This window comes from Haemaphysalis longicornis, unplaced genomic scaffold (assembly GCF_048455015.1).
Source record: "Haemaphysalis longicornis isolate Haplotype H1 unplaced genomic scaffold, Haemaphysalis longicornis Haplotype H1 scaffold_10, whole genome shotgun sequence".
Taxonomy (NCBI): Eukaryota; Metazoa; Arthropoda; class Arachnida; order Ixodida; family Ixodidae; genus Haemaphysalis; species Haemaphysalis longicornis.
This window is the reverse complement of record NW_027526204.1, coordinates 104405790-104424306: the sequence shown is the minus strand read 5'-3', so window position 1 is coordinate 104424306 and position 18517 is coordinate 104405790. Positions and strand designations below refer to the sequence as shown.

The 18517-nt window shown below is 48.1% G+C and overlaps 1 protein-coding gene across 2 annotated transcripts in view; it reads left to right on the top strand.

Moving 5' to 3' along the window:
* Positions 1 to 18517, top strand: part of Grip (Glutamate receptor interacting protein) — a 168864-nt gene that overhangs the window by 60711 nt on the left and 89636 nt on the right. The window contains exon 1 of one of the 2 annotated variants that reach the window (XM_077690253.1): positions 15883 to 16019. The exons of the other annotated variant lie outside the window; for it this stretch is intronic. Coding sequence (XP_077546379.1) covers positions 15977 to 16019 — 43 coding nt within the window. The 5' untranslated portion in view covers positions 15883 to 15976. Of the gene's footprint in view, positions 1 to 15882; positions 16020 to 18517 lie in introns of those variants that run through there. 2 annotated transcript variants of the gene reach the window in all.

The window sequence follows — 18517 nt, the reverse complement described above, 5'->3', positions numbered from 1 at the left end:
GCACTGCTCTACGGCGTATCACGCGCGGCAAAACAGTTTTATTATGCGCGCACATTGCGAGCAAATAAGTGTCTGCTCGTACGCGAGACGATTTTTTCCGGGAGACGGCCGTGATGGTGTACTGCATGCATCGTAATGACGAACAATTCCACTCCTGTACAGTCATGAGCAACCTTATTTTCTTATTGTTTTCCGAAATAGTGAGAGTAAGGAGGCCTCGCGACGAAAAGCAAAGGGCAGAAACAAAATGTTTCTGCACTTTGAGTGGGTGGGAGGGCGCATATCGAGTCTGCAGAACGGTTTTGTGCGTTCCGAATCAATCAATCAATCAATCGATCAATCAATCAATCGTTATATGATTTTAATCAAATGCTGTAATTGGTAGATTAATTAATTGAACAATCAGTCGATAGAAGAATTATTCAATTATACAACTGTCAATCAATCAGTAGATGAATAGATGGATCAATAAAATCCCCTATCAATCAATAGGTTCAACAATTGTTCAAATAATCATCATCACTAGACTATTTACGCCCACTGCAGGGCAAAGGCCTCTCCCATTATTCTCCAATTACCCCGGTCCTGTGCTAACTGCGACCAATTTATCCCCGCAAACTTCTTGATCTCATCTGCCCACCTAACTTTCTGCCGCCCCCTGCAACGCTTGCCTTCTCTAGGAATCCACTCTGTTACCCTTAATGACCAACAGTTATCTTGCCTTCGCATTACATGCCCTGTCAACGCCCATTTCTTCTTCTTAATTTCTAATAATATGTCCTTAACACGCGTTTGTTCCCTGACTCACTCCGCTCTCTTGTTGTCCCTCAACCTATCATATTCCGTTCCATTGCGCGCTGAGTCGTCCTCAATTTAAGTTGAACCCTCTTAGGGAGCCTCCAAGTTTCTGACCCGTAGGTGAGTACCGGTAGGATACAGCTGTCATACACTTTCTTCTTAAGGGACAATGGTAGGCTGCTATTCATTCAATCAATAATTAATTGATTACTTCAATGATTCAATCGGCGCTGTTCTCGATTCACTGCGCATGCGGTTGCAGTTTTTGCGCCTATCTCTTTCGACCACCGTCGCGCCCAAGCGAAGGGGCGTGTCGATACCACTCGCGAGCTCATTAGAGCCACCCGCGATAGGTGAGACACCCACGACAGGTGGCTGCGACGTAGGAGGCGTTAAATCACGACATAGGCCGTCAAGGGGTGGCGGTTTCGGAGCTTAAACTCCCTTCTTCTGGTCCACCAAACCCCTTCTCCCCTGAACTTCGCAAACACCGCCCTCACTGCCTATAAACAAAAAATATTTATGCCGGCGGCTGGCGTGATCGATAGCCGCCGTGTCCGACGAAGGGGGAGTGTGTGTGTACGCGCACAAGTGTTCGCCGTGCGGCCACCGTTAAGGGCGCTCGCTTGACTACGCAGACTAACTTAGCAGACAACGCGAAGGGGACGTTACTGAAGGTTAGTTAGAATGGAGGCATACGCAGAGCCAAACTTAACTTGTCTTCTCTCTAATTTCTCGTTGAGTAGGTTTTATACTTTTTTATTTATTAGTATTTTCTAACTATGCACGTTAACCAGCTTATCCTGTTTGACGCATTACAGATTTGAGTGGGGCGGTATACCTTTAGTTATGGCGCCCTCGTCACCAGAGCTGCTTACTCCTCCTACATGGCCGAAATTAATGGCGCTCGACCACGCTCTGCCACTTTCTGCGGACACTCGTAACACAGTACTGTTTATTAAAAGCGCTCGCTGCAGTAGGGAAGATGTTAGCTGATTGATTTGGTTGATTGTAGGGTTTAACGCGCCGACGCAACGCAAGCGATGAGGCGCGCCGTAGGGGATGGCTCCGGATTAATTTTGACCACCTGGGAACCCTTAACGTGCGCCGAAATCTCGTACCCGCGTCGAACCGAAACCGCGTCCTTGTGCGAAGCAGCACAGGAAGATGTTAACTGTCCGTTACGTCCGTACATCATCACCATGCAAGCTTGCCTTTAAAGCGTGCTCCACAGCAAGCACCTTCGTGCTGCTGTGAAGTTAGCAAGATGGAGCCACTGGCAAGTTAAACAGTTACCACCCTGACTGACTATCGTAACGATAAGTTGTAACTTACAGTAATTTTTGACAATTTACGGTAATTCATGTCGCCAAAGGCAGGATATGAAAAGCAATTCAACACTGAACTATCGCATTACGTTTGTGTACTAGTCTGCCAATGTATTCTACATACATTTTATTTTCTATTCACATTTTTGACTAACGCGTAAGCTGAGCCAGACTGAAGAAATCGAGATACGAAACCACATCGGTTTCGCTCGGACTTCGCCCGGCAAGTCATTGCAGGACGGGTTAAAAAAAAGAACGCAGAGAGAGAGAGAGAGAGAGAGAGAGAGAGAGAGAGAGAGAGAGAGAGAGAGAGAGAGAGAGAGAGAGAGAGAGAGAGAGAGAGAGAGAGAGAGAACAACATTACCGCCCGGGGCGTCTGACGAACAAACGATGCTACGCCACGTAAACACAAAAGAACAGGTCACGACAACCGAGATAAACAACGCACAGAGCGGAAAGCGAACGATAACGCAGAAGCGAAAACGAACTAGGCGACCACTCCGGAGTTCAGACGCGTTATGGCGAGAGCTCTAGGGTCAAGCGTTCCGTTAAATAAAAGGTTTAAAAAAAGGAGAGGAAAGGCGTAAAGGTCCACGGAGGTGTCTTTCAGTACGGCTCCAACCTGGAACGACGATAACCGTAAGGTGCAGGAGGAAGACGAGGGGAAAGTGGCCATTATTTCCCTCGGCGGACGTGATTTCTCAGCGAAACCTCGTCTGCGCGCACGCGGGCGGGCGGGTGTGACCGAGAGCTGTTCGTTTACAGCTGCACGCTGACTTACGACGCCGTTAATCCTTATGGCCACGCCTTCCTCGCTTCATTCTTTGGAACGAACGATCTTCATGCAGTTCGTCTTTTACGAAGACGGCGCCATAAATGTTTGCAGAGGGAGAACGCTGCTCCTTGAAGAATGTGACTGTCGCCTTATCGTGCTTCGTAGTAAAGCCCAGGAGTAAAGGCTTTAGCATGATCGTGATTACGTTATCCTTTGTCTCAGCTCCGGAAATTATTCTGGTGGACGTCCTCGGCGTACGTTTGCGGACTCCTTCATGTGCTGGGATTACCGTCGCGGTTCAACCACGGTTCAACCGTTATATCCGAGGTATTCTCGACTATACTACAACCGTTATGACAGTGTTACGAAAGCGCACGCCGCACTTGCAAAGAATAGACTCGAATTGCGCCCGATAGGAGCGGTTTCAGAGCTATGGGAGGGGCCTTCATCCGCTATGGACTTAAATAGGATGATGACGATAACGTCTGTACTCGGGAACAAGTTAAGAACGGCAATAGCTCATGCACGGTATCACACCGCCGAAGCGACGGACCCGGATGTCAACTGGCGCGCGCGTTTTCAAAGGAGGTCGCTATGGATGCGTGATATCGTCTGCCTTTTCTCACGTAGTTTGTCGTCGCTGCAGTATTTTGTAAGCGTATTAAGTCCAAAAAACCATGAAAATGGCTCGTGCCATGTTCAAAATACTCCCAGTAACACCCTACTTGCGCCGCGCGGAGTAACATCTGGCTGCAGTGATGAAGCAGAGAGGCAACTTCCGTTGCCGTTCTTAAGTTGTACCTGAGTACACTACGATAATTGATATGATGATGATGACGTGGATGATGTCGACTACGGCAGCTTCGGCGCCTAAAAGCCCCCAAACTTCAAGATCTTTATATCCCACTCCTGTTTGACAGCACCGGAGTCCCGAGTGACGACGACGCCGCGTGTAGCAACGTCACTTCCGGTTACATCACTTTTGACGGTTACGTCACTTCCGTTCACGTTCTCACGCCTGCCATTGATGATTTTCGGAAACTCACGCACATAACGAAAACGTTTTGAGCCAGTGACCTTCCGATACCCTTGCGATGGCTTTGGCCCAACTTCATGCGTCCCTTTACGGGACCAAGGGACGCACAGGCTCCTGCTGGCAGGAACGCGCAGACACTGGCATGATATTGCGTCATTGGGGCTCTTCGATTTACCGTCTCGGACTCACCGCGGATAGCCCGCGGGTAGTCCGAGGATCCCCCGAAGCCATAGGGATACATGGGAAAATCGAATGCCGGACTGCTTCTCGGGGAGTCCGCGGTGAGTCCGAGACTGTAAATCGAAGAGCCCCATTGCTTGCATCGGCGGGCAACCCTGGCCTTACTTTATGGTTATCTTCCTGTTTCCTACACGCGCCGGAAGCAGACAATAACAACACATTCTCATACTTCAAAACAGAACAAAGTCATCGACATCATCATCATAATCGTCGTCGTCGTCGTCTGTATTTATTGTACCTCTAAAGGCCCCTTCCGGGGTATTACAAACGGGAAATCCAACACAAAGACCCACACAGTTTTTGTTGCAATAATTCACGACGAGGAAAACAAATGCATTGTTTTGCAACAAAATTTTCCGTTCCCAAGACGAAGGCGCGAAATTAATAGTCAATTAAGGAAGGGGCATAAAAAGAGAGAAGGGATGAAGGCGATGCAGGGAGGAATCGAGGGTGACAGAAAGATCTCGGCAGCGTGTCTCAAAAGAAAACATGTCGCACGCACGCAAGCAGGCGCGAATACGTCGGCACACACGAAGCCCAACGCTTGTGAGCAGACGATAAGAAAAAGGGGCGAACAAAATGCCGCAAAATCCCCGTGTCACGTTCGGCACTTTTGACCGAGAGTGAAAAGCGCGGAGAAACGTTTTTTTTTTTATTAATCGAATCGCTTCGATACATGTACGCGTGGCGCCCGGGTCGATGTACGTGACATGGGCGTGCAATGCGTAAAGCGCAAACTTCCGGAAGCGCGAACTACGCGCAGACGATAACACCGCGCGCGAGCACCGAAAGACCCGCGTGTTCGCATGAACGCGCGGCAAAAACAAACAAAAAATTAACTCTGAAGGGCACACTCCAGAACCTGCCATATATACGTGCCCAAGCTAGCTGGAACACCGGATGCGAAAAAGCAGTGCTCCGCAAAGAAAAATAAAACCTCCTGGGAACTAAGTTCAAGCCAAGTCAATCCAAGTCAATATACCGAACGCAGCAGGTGGCGCGCGGAGCGGCTTTACGAGCTCGCCTACGCAAGTGCCCATAGACCGATATTTCGTTTTAACGTTTACAAGGCACTCCTAAAAGAACAAAAAAACAAAAAAGAGAAAAACGCGAGTTTCCAAACAATCAAGAAGTGGAGTACGGCACGATGAGAATGCGAAGCTCACGACAGGCTTGCATGCGCAGCCAGTATTGCGGGTGGCGCAGACGACACATCTTTCGGAGAGCACGCCAAGTGGACGAATTGTTATTTTTGTTTTTTTATTTCACTTTGAGTAAAAGGTGTAGCGGGCGAAGACTATCGGCGCCAGAAATCGCGGAGTAAAACGTGTAAGGACGCAGGTTCGCGGAAGGAGTTTTCGCGCAAGTCGTTCTTTTAGAGCAGACGACAGGTTCGAGTGGGATTCACCGTGGCAAAGACGGACACGTTCGCGCTCTGGCGCCGATAGCGCTACACGCTGTGGCGTCGCCAGCTGTCAACGGCAGAGTGCATTAGGCCTTGGAGATAGGGATCGATACAGAGAGAAGCTTCTCGCGCGAAAGACGCTTTTTCGGTGAGAGACGAAAAAAAAAACGGCAATGAAGAAGAATTAATATCGAGCGGAAGGAACCTCTCGGACTAGTGGTACAAACACGGAAGGACATGCTGCGACGCGGGAAAGAAGCTATGGAGTCGGCCGCCAGTCTATCTTTTTCATGCCGAAACAAGCTGCACTACTAGGGCCCCTGGCCCAACCTCCTTGACGGGTCTAAATGACACGGCGTAAAAATACATCCGCCGCCCCAAACCCAACCAGGCGCGACTCGCTCGAGGAATCTCCGACGATGGAGGAATGCTCGCTGGAATGGAGCGGCCGCCGTGGCGTTTGCACCCAAGTCTAACCGGTCGGTTTAATCATGGGCGGGGAATAGCTGGTCACCGAATAATGGTGAATTGTGATAGCCATGCTGGACGCACAAGGCAGCTCTGTGGTCACCACAAGCAGTACCTACGTCATCGCTCCAGCGTGGTGGCGTCGGCAGGACCGGGGTTCATCAAGAAAAGGTTGCGACCAGCTGAAAATACCGTAGTACCACTTGATTGATTGATTGATTGATTGATTGATTGATTGATTGATTGATTGATTGATTGATTGATTGATTGATTGATTGATTGATTGATTGATTGATTGATTGATTGTAGGGTTCAACCCGCCGACGCAACGCAGGCGATGAGGCGCACCGTAGTGGAGGGCTCCGGATTAACTTTGACCACCTGGGGATTTTAACGTGCGCGGAAATGTCGAAAACGCAGGCGTTTTCGATTTTCGCCTCTATCAGAAAAGCGGCCGCCGCGGCTGGGAATCGAACCCGCGTCCTCGAGCTCAGCAGCGCAACGAGCCACTGAGCCACCGCGGCGGGTCTAGTGGCACTGCTATTTCGCTTAGCATGGAGATGGAGCGTGGGTTGGGGTGCCTACTTTAGGTTGGGTAGATTGAAACAAGGGACTGTCTCAAGCGAAGCCATACATTCAATGTATTTTTTAACATGCGTTACAATATTGCTACCCTGGAGCCCCTGTGACCCTAAACAAAATGACGTCGTCATTCGCTTCTGAGGTGCGAACACATATGGCCAAGTCGCATGCATACGATTGAAGCATGTGCGTCGCATACCGAAAATAAACAAACATCGGACATGAGCCCCTTCCTTACACTTATTTTGAAGATGTGAAGGTTGAGGGGGGGGGGGAGAGGAAGCGTTTGTAGGTTTCCCTTCCCTCTCATCCAGCTCCTGTGTTATCTATGCAACACGTAAAATTATTATTTTTTTTTCAGCGCCCTGTAAGAGCTAAGCAAAAGCTTTAATCATAAAGGAGCTGACACCTCTTACTGCATCCGTTTTTGGAACTCACCGTAACGGCTGACCCCGGAATAATTCAGGGCATCTGCGACACGTCCAAAGCGTTTTTATTGTCCACTAAAAAATGGAGTCATGCACGTCTACAGTAGAACTCGAGACGTGAGCTACCGGGACGTCGGTAATCAGCTAAATCAGTTCGTGGAAACAGTCATCTGCGTATAAGCCCCATTTGCTGCAATTATTTGTACTTGACAGCTAACAGAAGAGATGATTACGGAACAAAGTTGACTCCAACCAGAACTTAAAAGAAAAATACCCGCGAATAAAGGCTAGAGACAACGTTAGTAATACGGGTAGCATCTATATCTTTGAAAGGTCTCATTGCACCCTGGCCCTCTCCATCGTCCCAGAGAAAAGTGATGGTTACCTTATTTGACTATTTACACGGAATCGGCGTCGCAGAGACAATTTCGAACTTCACCTGTGAGATCGTGTGGACTTTTACGCTACCACGCTAAGCTTCGTGTTCACTTTTTCTTTTAACCTCTTCTTTTTTCCCCTTTCTTCTGCCCTACTTCTTTTAGGGCCTTTGCTCCCTTCTCCCCATCCCCGCAGAGTAGCATGTAGGCGGGAACATGTCGGCAAGCCTCTCTGCTTTAATCTAATAAAGAGCTCTGTCTGTCTGTCTCTCTCTCTCTCTCTCTCTCTCTCTCTCTCTCTCTCTCTCTCTCTCTCTCTCTCTCTCTCTCTCTCTCTCTCTCTCTCTCTCTCTCTCTCTCTCTCTCTCTCTCTCTCGTTATGCGAGTCGGGGCACGTTTACCATAATTACAGCGCAAATTACAAAAAACGAGATGACGTGACACTTTATCTCCAGTTTCACATGGGTCAAGTGCCATCAACTGGAGTTAAATGGAGTGACACTTCGCCACACCGTGTCGCTTCGTCAAGGGACGGCGCTTGTCCGGCGTCGCCTTATCTTGCGTTTTGTCCTTCTGTCCCGATATTATGCTAAGGATACAACTTAATAGCAGTGTGGCAACGCCAAAATTACGTGCCAAGGCATCCCCCTATGCCCCACGCTGTTCAGAGGTAACGTACGTGGGAGAAGGGTGGACGCTTCAGGAGAATTCCGCGTGCGTATAATGAATGCCAAAGACAGGACATCTCGACTCCGGCCTATACTTATCTGTTCTAGGTTCGACGCCGGCCTGTACAGTCTAGTCCACTTATAACAATATCCAAGTGGCCAGGAAAACCCATCGTTATAACCGATAATTGTTATAAGCGGGTTGCAAAATAAAAAGACGGAACAGAGCTCAAAACATTTTATTCCATGCCAGCAAGGTCGTACTACTACTAATTTGCGGAAAAGAAGCCACAGTCGGTAACCTTTGTTTGCCGCGTGTGAAGCTAACGCGAATCTTTTCCAAGAGCATCTATAGGTGCTTCACCAAGCTGAGGTAAATTTCCTTGGCGGAAACAAAGTCCCCGAGGGACTATGTCACGCATTGGGCCTCCTACGAAGACACTACCTAAATAGGCTGCGCAACTGCGTCATTAGAGTCGTCACTGTTCCCTTTTGGTGTGCAATATAACCGGATTGAATCGTTATATCCGATATCATGGCACTGGAGCATTGTTATAAGCGGTTTATTTTACCATAGAAAGAATACAAAAGTTGACGGCGCCACATCTGTTCATCGATCATCATCATCATCATCATCACCAGCCTGTCTACGCCCACTGCAGGGCAAAGGCCTCTCCCATTATTCTCCAATTATCTCGGTCCTGTGCCAACTGTGACCAATTTATCCCCGCAAACTTCTTGATCTCATCTGCCCATCTAACTTTCTGCCGCCCCCTGCAGCGCTTGCCTTCTCTAGGGATCCACTCTGTTACCCTTAATGACCAGCGGTTATCTTGCCTTCGCATTACATGCCCTGCCCAAGTCCATTTCTTCTTCTTAATTTCTACTAATATGTCTGTAACACCAGTTTGCTCCCTGACCCACTCCGCTCTCTTCTTGTCCCTTAATGTTACACCTATCATTTTTCGCTCCATTGCCCGCTGAGTCGTTCTCAATTTAAGTTGAACCCTCTTAGTGAGCCTCCAAGTTTCTGCCCCGTAGGTGAGTACCGGTAAGATGCAGCTGTCATACACTTTCTTCTTCAACGACAATGGTAGGCTGCTATTCATTATCTGATAATGTCTGCCATATGCACCCCACCCCATTCTGATCCTTCTAATTATCTCTGCCTCATGGTTGGGATCTGTGGTCACAACTTGGCCTAAGTATATATATTCGCTTACCACTTCCACTGCCTCGCCATCTATCTCAAACTGCTGTGCTGTCCCGAGGTTATTGATCATTACTTTAGTTTTCTGCATATTAATTTTCAGGCCCACGGTTCTACTCTGTTCGCCCAGTGCGGAAAGCATGCTTTGCAATTCGTCCCCCGAGTTACTTAGCAAGGCAACGTCATCAGCAAATCTGAGGTTACTGAGGTATTCTCCATTAACCCTTACTCCCACCTGTTCCCAATCCAACGTTCTGAATACTTCTTGTAAGCATGCTGTGAATAACATTGGAGAGATTGTGTCTCCTTGTCTGACACCCTTCCTTATAGGTATTTTACTGCTCTCCTTATGGAGGATGATAGTAGCTGTAGACCCATTATAGATATCCTCTAGTATTCTTACATAATGCTCATCTACCCCCTGGTTCCGTAATGCCTGAATGACTGCTAGGGTTTCGACCGAGTCAAATGCTTTCTCATAATCTATGAAGGCTATATATAGGGGTTGAGTATACTCAGCGCACTTCTCTATCACCTGATTGATCGTGTGAATATGGTCCATTGTTGAATAACCTTTACGGAACCCTGCTTGTTCTTTAGGTTGACTGAAATCTAAGGTTGCAGAGATTCGGTTAGCGATTACCTTGGTAAATACCTTGTAGACGACTGACAGTAAGCTGATCGGCCTGTAGTTTTTCAAATCTTTCATGTCGCCTTTCTTATGGATTAGGATGATGTTCGCGTTCTTCCAAGATTCCGGTACCATTGCGGTCATTAGGCATTGCGTATACAGGTTTGCCAGTTTTTCAAGTACAATTTCGCCACCATCCTTCAAGAGGTCTGCTGTTATCTGATCCTCACCAGGTGCTTTGCCCCCTTTCATTTCTTTCAAAGCCTTCCTTACTTCTTCGGTCGTTACTGGTGGGATGTCTATCTCCTCTGAACTACTGTCTCGTTCGGCATTATCCTGTATGTCCCGGCTGCTGTACAGATCCTTATAGAACTCCTCGGCCACTGTGACTATTTTATCCCTATTTGTGATGACATTGCCTTGCTTATCCTTAAGTGCACACATCTGATTTTTCCCCACGCCAAGACGTCTCTTTACTGCTTTCAGGCTACCTCCGTTCTTTGCAGCGTATTCGATCCTCTCCATATTATACTTCCGTATGTCAGCTGTCTTGCGCTTATTGATTAACTTCGAGAGCTCTGCTAGTTCTATTCTGTCAGCTGCGGTAGAGATTCTCATGGTTTGCCGTTTCCTGATTAGATCTTTCGTCTCCTGTGAAAGTTTACCAGTATCCTGTCTAGCCATAGTGCCCCCGACTTCTACTGCACACTCCGTGAGAATGCGTGTAAGGTTGTCGCTGGCTTCTTGTGTCGTAAGCTCGGCTTCCTCGTTAAGGGCGGAATATCGGTTCTGCAGCGCGATCCTGAATTCTTCTACTTTACGTCTTACTGCTTGCTCATTTATCGGCTTCTTTCGTACTAGCTTGTTGCGGTCCCTCCTCAACTCTAGCCTAATTCGAGATCTTACCATACGGTGGTCACTACACCTTACCCTTCAGAGCACTTCCACATCCTACACGACGCCAGGGTTATCGCATAATATGAGGTCTATTTCAATTTTGTGCTCCCCATTCGGGCTCCTCCAGGTCCACTTCCGACTCTCCCGTTTACAGAAGAAGGTATTCATTATGCGTAGGTTATTCCGTTCTGCAAACTCAACTAGTAGGTCCCCCCTGCTATTTCTACAGCCCAGACTATAGTTCCCAACTGCCTTGTCTCCAGCCTGATTCTTGCCTACTTTAGCATTGAAGTCCCCCATAACTACAGTATACTGCGTTTTTACTTTAGCCATTGCCGATTCCACATCTTCATAGAAGCGTTCCACTACTTGGTCGTCGTGGCTGGATGTGGGCGCGTAGCCCTGCACCACCTTGAGCTTGTACCTCTTATTGAGCCTAATTACAAGAGCAGCTACCCTTTCGTTAATGCTGTAGTGTTCGTCTATGTTGCCAGCTATGCTTTTATTGACTAGAAATCCCACTCCCAGTTCTCTTCTGTCCTCTAGACCACGGTAACATAAGACGTGTCCATTTTTCAGCACCGTGATGGCTTCGCCTGCCCTCCTAACCTCGCTAAGCCCTATTACATCCCATTTAATGCCCTCTAATTCCTCTAACAACACCTCGAGACTTGCTTCGCTAGATAAGGTTCGCACGTTAAACGTTGCCAGGTTCAGATTCCATTGGCGGCCTGTCCGGATCCAGTGATTCTTAGCACCCTCTGCTGCGTCACAGGTCTGACCGCCGCCGTGGTCAGTTGCTTCGCAGCCGCTGGGGACTGAGGACCGAGGGTTAGTTGGCGTATTCATGGGAGGTTGTGGCCGGTACTACACCAGGGTGGCCAATCCTGCTCTGGTGAGGGAGTGCATTACCGGCAATGGTCGCCGGGGTCAGGCCGCACCCCAAGCCCCTTTGTGCAATTCCATCAATACGCGGATTTTTTTTTTTTAATCCGGTGGGAATTGTCCGGCACCGGGATTCGAACCACGGTCCTTCTGCACGCGAGGCGGGTGTTCTACCTCTACGCCATCGCTGCATTGGTTGTTCATCGATATGCCCGATATATTGTTTTAAACGGTATCGTTATAAGTGGACTCGACTGTACTTATCTGTTCTTTTCTAGGTATTTGTAAATGCGGACACCATACACAAACGATTTGCTCAACAGCTTCGCTGTTAAAACTCCTCGTGGCATTTCAGTCTGCTTACTTAACTTGAACGCGAAAGCATTATCGCTTACTCGCGCGCTGTGGAACCGCGAAGGGCGCGCGCACGTCTCGTGTGTGTGTTTTTCCGTGGCACCCTTTCTTTGCCATTTAGAGTACCACAACAGCCTTGTTCAGTGTGTCGGCTAAGTCATTTGGTTATGGGCTATCGTCACCGCGCATTCATTGGTTCGATTCCCGTCACTGCCACGTGTTTCAAAATTGCATAGCGGCACGCCGCGTATGAATTTCTCCACCCGTCCAACGTGAACAACGCCGCGTTGTTTGCCATGTGATGTTTTCGTGTTAATAAATTCAATCCCATGAAAAACAATATAACAGTGGCCTAGCTCGGCTATGCCAGGATATACGTAGCGTGAGATAAGGTTCAGCAATCCAATCCAATCCAGTCCAGTCCGGTCCAGTCCAGTCCAGTCCAGTCACTGCTCCTCGCGCATGCGCAGCACGGCTCTCCAGGAGCCACGCGAAACGGCTATCAAGCGGCTGCGGCGCAGCGTCAGACTTGGCTACTGCGCAACGGAGGCGCACAGCTGGGCACGCGCCGGAACCAGTGCGTGTGCCATGGCTATGATGTCACTCCCTTGGAATGCGCAGTCCGGCGAATGCGCAGACCCAATTCTCTACACACCCGTACTCTAATTGGATTGAAATTCCAATCCACTTTAATCCAATCCAAATCCAATCCAATACATCCAATGCTCCACGCGCTTGTGCAGTACGGCCCTTCATCAGGGTCCCCGTGAAACTGCTCAATCTCGGCCAGTGTAGCTTACGCTACAAAATTGGTCGCGTATCTGCTCGCTTCGTTTCAAATGTGGTCGAAAGATGATAGCCCTCAACCCTTTGCCACATAACGCCTCTCTTCTCTTTCCCCCCACCTCTCAAGCTCTTCCCTTCCCGTTTGTGGGAAAACACGGTGGATGTTTGCTGGAACCCTTTGTTACTTGTGAACTTGGAACACTGCCTCAAGTAGGCTCCGCGAGCAGTTTTGGTACTTTGAGGTAAAGGAGGAGAGAAAAACATTTAATTGAGCAGTAAATGTTGTTTGGTTGACCGCCAGGTAGGGGACCTCCTTAGTCCAGGAAGCCCTGGGTCTTGGCAGCCTGTCTCACCCGGTCCACCAGATGTTGTTGGTGATCTGGTTTGGAGCTGGCCAACCGACCCTCCCACTGCTCAAATGAGGGATTGGGATTTGTGGCAAGGGATGGTGTGTGGCGGCACTCCTGTACCATGTGGTAGAGAGTGCATGGCTCCATGCAGAATTTACAAGTGCATTCGTACAATGTCGGATGTATCGAGTGTAGTAATGTGCCATGTGGAAATGCGTTCGTCTGGAGCTCTCTGTAGATGACCGTGTCTTCACGAGACATGTTGAAATGTGGAGGCGGAAAGGTTCTTCGTCCCAAGCGGTAGTGGGCCAGGATGTCACAGTACCTTCTGGGGGTTATTTCTCGTGTTGGGCTTATGGAAGGACTGGCTGACATCCCAGAAGGAGGCGCCCGGTGTGTATGAGCTCGGGCTGCGGCATGAGCCTCCTCATTCCCTTCCAGTGATGAATGAGCCGGTGTTCATTTGATGTACATGTCGTGTAAATCAGGATGGGCCGATAGAATTTTTGCTGCTGTTGATGAAATGCGTCCGATTTCAAAGTTTCGACACGCCGTCTGGGAGTCTGATAGGATGGTGACGTGTTCTTTGCCAGTGGTAGCTGCAAGGGCAATGGCTGCTTCTTCGGCGGTGTCGATGTCCTTGGTAGGTATAGAAGCTGAAGCTAGCTCCACTCCCTGATTATTGACTATGCAGATGGCGTGGGCTTTCGACATTGTGGTCAAAACATATTTTTTTCAAAGCCTACTTTTTTTATTTTCTACCGCAAAAATGAAGCATCCATGTACTTGTAATTAAAAGAACACGGTAAATATACCTTATGTATTGATATCTTGCCTAAAATATGCCTCATGTTTTCTTTTTGCTCAACAATGTTGTCAAGTATGAACACTGCCAAAATGATTAAGGAGTTTGAAATGCTTTGCCTATATAAACGTCTCGTTCAAGAAATCCTGTAACTTTTGGCCGTGCGGCTGATTCGAGAGACGGACGGACAGACAGACCAAAGCTTTCGCGTTTAAGTAGCCCAAGAAAGACTATATAAACTTTGTCGTACCAGCGGGCTTATATTAAACAGTTTTAGCTTACCTTGTGTACCGAGACCCGAGTGCGCATGCGTGTGCGTGCACGGAAAGACGGGCCACCCCTCAGCGGAACGAATGAGCGGGCACGGCGAGGGCCGTACTCCAGCCAGCGGAACTAAACCGCCCTACCGGTAACGAATGCGCTCATTCCCAGTCGGGTCCCTGTACAAACGGAACACACAAAACATACGGTACACACGGTTTGCTACAACTCGCTTACCATGCAGAACTCGGTAACTGCAACCACGCTCTCTTCCTCTCGGTTAGCAAAATAAATAATTGTATGTAGCACTGAGCTTTCATCCGGCTTCCTCTGCCAACGAAATTCAGGGCAACATTTCGCAATTTTTATTAACAAGGAGGTAACGAGGGGCACTTTAAATATAACTGAAATTGACTTGAAGCAACTTTTACCGCAACGATAATAGAGGCCCATTGTTCGTTTTTCTGTGGTATAATACGAACCAATCCAGCTTATAATCCCGCCCAAGCGAACGTTTAACACGTTTTTCTGTATATATATATATATATATATATATATATATATATATATATATATATATATATATATATATATATAATATAATTAGAAAATGGGAAATTAGGGCTCGGTGAAATAAGGCAGAAAATAAGGTTTGGCAGTCAAGAAAACCTCGGAAAGCAAAGGGGAGGTTGTGGTGGGTCATAGAAACAGATGAAGAATTTTTTGAGCCAGAAAGAAAGTGGTGAAAAAATGCCCGCCAGGTGGGATCCGAATCCACGACTTCCAGAATACTGGTCTGGTGTGATTTTTCATCTGTTTCTATGACCCACCACAACCTCCCCTTTGGTTTCCGAGGTTTTCTTGACTGACAAACCTTATTTTCTGTAATATATATATATATATATATATATATATATATATATATATATATATATATATATATATATATATATATATATATATATATATATATATATATATATAATCTAGTAACAAAAAACTCTAAAAATAGCGCGTAGAAATAAGATGAGGGAAAAGCCTCACACACGTGAAAGACAATTTCGCCAATTTACTTACGTATCGGCAAGGGACTTGCCTTCATGAGCGTAAGGTACGGACTGGCATTACCCGGTATGCTAAAACTCTATTACCATGCAGAGTTTGGCAACTGCAACCACGCTCTCTTCTTTTCTGTGCTGCATCGCTACGCACAATGTTGCGACAAAACACCGCGTATGCGCACACGTCAGCTCCAGTGAAGAACCGGGGGCACAAACCTCTCCACCCCCGCGTTTGCATCACCGGCCCGCGCCCGCCACCAGGCGACCGCGAGCTGCACTATATATCGTACCGGGAAATTTTCCCAGACGTCCTGCTGCGTGGTGCGTGTGCAGCGAGGCACGCTGCGAGACGAACAGTGACGTGAGGCGCCGTGCACGCTCTTCGGAAAGCCATACACCGGGTCCCGCAGCCCGTACTGAGCGACCCAAAGTCACTTCGCGACGGCTTTCTGGCGTCATCTCGAAGGAAGTGCGCGTAGGTAGTTTATTTGTGGGCGCGCACTGTTGCGTTTGGAGGCAATCGCTGCGTGAAACGAGATTCGTGACGACTGCCGAGGAAAGCGTCAAGACGCCGGAGCTCAGAGCGGAGAGGACTCGGCCGTCGGCCGTAGGGTTGCGCCGAGGTGGATTTATGAGAATCTCCAAGAAGACAAAGCGGACGAAGAAACTGTCAGGTACGTATGCCTGTGTACGCTTCTACGCGGGTATAATGCTGCAAAAGAAATAACAGCGACACCAGCAAGAAAAAAAGAGAGAAATAAAACGTAGAAGTAGACCGTAACGTGAAGCTAGGGGCGCGCATATTTAGTATTCGGCATGCCGCGTTCGTTTAGATGCGCGGCTACATTTCAGGGACGCGAGCTGAGCTTGCCCTGAAAAAACAAAATTTGCAGCGTTCATCCGCCTTTCGAAAGGAATTACGCCAGACACATAAATTGGGATGTAGCCACCCTTTTCAAATGAGAGAGAGAGAGAGAGAGAGAGAGAGAGAGAGAGAGAGAGAGAGAGAGAGAGAGAGAGAGAGAGAGAGAGAGAGAGAGAGAGAGAGAGAGATGTATTTGATGCCCGAGGTGCGTTTTGAAAGGTAGACAGACGCCTTTGACGGACTACCTCCCTCAGCCGTCATCCAGGACCCCTTCTATCCTAACGGCGGTTTCGGCCATCTGGGCTGTTGTGAGTTTTGGCTCGTAGTGGACCTGAGGAGAACAGTGTCCCATTGTTCTGTCGTCTTAGTATTGTACAGGGGAGATTAAAAGAAATGCGAACAACGGAACGTACAGCCTCCGATGCACGCTGCACCATCTGGCTGCAAAGTCAGTAAACTGCGCGCATGCGTAGTTCTTTTAGGGCGTTTGAGAGTGTGGCCTATATTTATGGGAAATTCTTGATCAGAAGCGACGCCGGTAGTTTATTTTGACCCGCCTTTTCACACTGTGTCGCCGCTGAACAGGATGGTCGTTGAAGGGCATCATGCTAGCTGCAATCAACCTGCTGCGCGCTTGGCTCCCGAATGTACTATAGATAACAGGATGTTCAGTGGCGACAGAGCATAAAAAGACGCCTCAAAACAAATGACCGGCGTCGCTTTTTTATCTAGCATTTCCCGTAACAGTAGGCCACACTCTCAAACGTCCTGAAAGAACTACGCATGCGCGCAGTTTACTGACAGTGCAGCCAGACGGTGCAGCATGCGTGAGAGGCTGTGTGTTCCGTTCTTCGCATTTTTTTTAAATTCCCCCTGTACTTTTCCCGTTAATTTCTCTCCATCTTCAGGTGGACAAAATCTTTGCCGGTTGGCCTGTTTTTGTACTGTTGCAATTGGGTATAACCGGTTATACTTCTGTGGTACCGGGGAGCTATGAAAGCTCCATTTACTCGATGTACTTTCGGGGTGCGCTGATATCTGCATTGCTATTGTTGTCATTTGCACTTTTTTGCAGCTTAAGGTGAGGCCATGTATGTGAAGCAGGTCTGCCTTGTAATTGCACAGACTGCAGAGGTTTGAATGTAAATGTGGATAATAACGGGTGAAAGAACCGGGACCGGAAATGAGTCTTCTCTGCTACCACCGCCGCGTGACGAACGTACATTTTTTGTTGTTTATATTCTTATAAGTTAACAGTTTCGCATGTATAAAAAGACGGCTTGTTCTTCTGGTTGGATTTCATTCCGACCTGCGGACAGGTTTTCGAGGGCACCCAGACTTATACAGCCAAACGCCAGGTGCTAGGCTTATTGCACGTTGTTCCGAAAGTTCGAATCTTAAAAAGAGCAAACACTGCTTGGAATGAATAATAGGCACCAGTGCGGCGCGCAGCGCGCACGCAACATTACAGGCAGCGGCCAGGTGCTGTCAGTCAATAAATCTTTAAACGACAACTGTGCGTTTCAGGCCAGCGCGGCCTCGCGCCATCCGCCATCCGTTCAGAAAACTTCCTGTAAGGAATGATCCACTGCAAGTTTGCACGATGAAAAACAAAAGCCAACTTCCCGAAGATCGGAACGACACGGCTACGTACCGATTACAGTAACAGGTTACGTAACAGTGATTTACCCTAGAGCTCGTCGATTGCTGTTCGTGAAAGGAAAGCTTCAATGACCCATTCGCTTCTGTTAAGCACTCCTAGCTCTCCTTTATTGCTCCTCATCACTTAATCCGGAGCGATATCTTAAAAATTCCGCCACTCAGGTCGTCAGAAAAGAGGCCTGCGTGACCCGGCTTCCCAATCATGGCCCCATCATCACCTCATATTGACTTAATTACTGCTTAATTGCGTAATAAACAGTGGGACATACACAATTCTGTTTCTCATTAATCGATTTTTGAACAGTAGGATCTACATCATACTGCTCCACCCTAACTCATGAATTCATCATCTTGCTCCTCATAATGCCGTAATCAGGAATACGAGCTACAGAATCCTGCTCTCCATTAATGACGTCATGAGTAGAAGAGCGTACACGACCGTGCTTCTCAATGACAGCTCAATCAGGCACTACTCACAGCGAGGCATGGTTCCTTATTAATGATTTCATCAGGTGCACCCGAGTCACGGCCCGCTTCTGCTCCTCATTAATCATGTCAACTCGATCAGTGAACTGACGCCTGCCTGCAGGCTGATGCGATGCGTTAGCTTCGCTTGGGTTTCTTTTTTTCTTTTTTCCCCTTTCT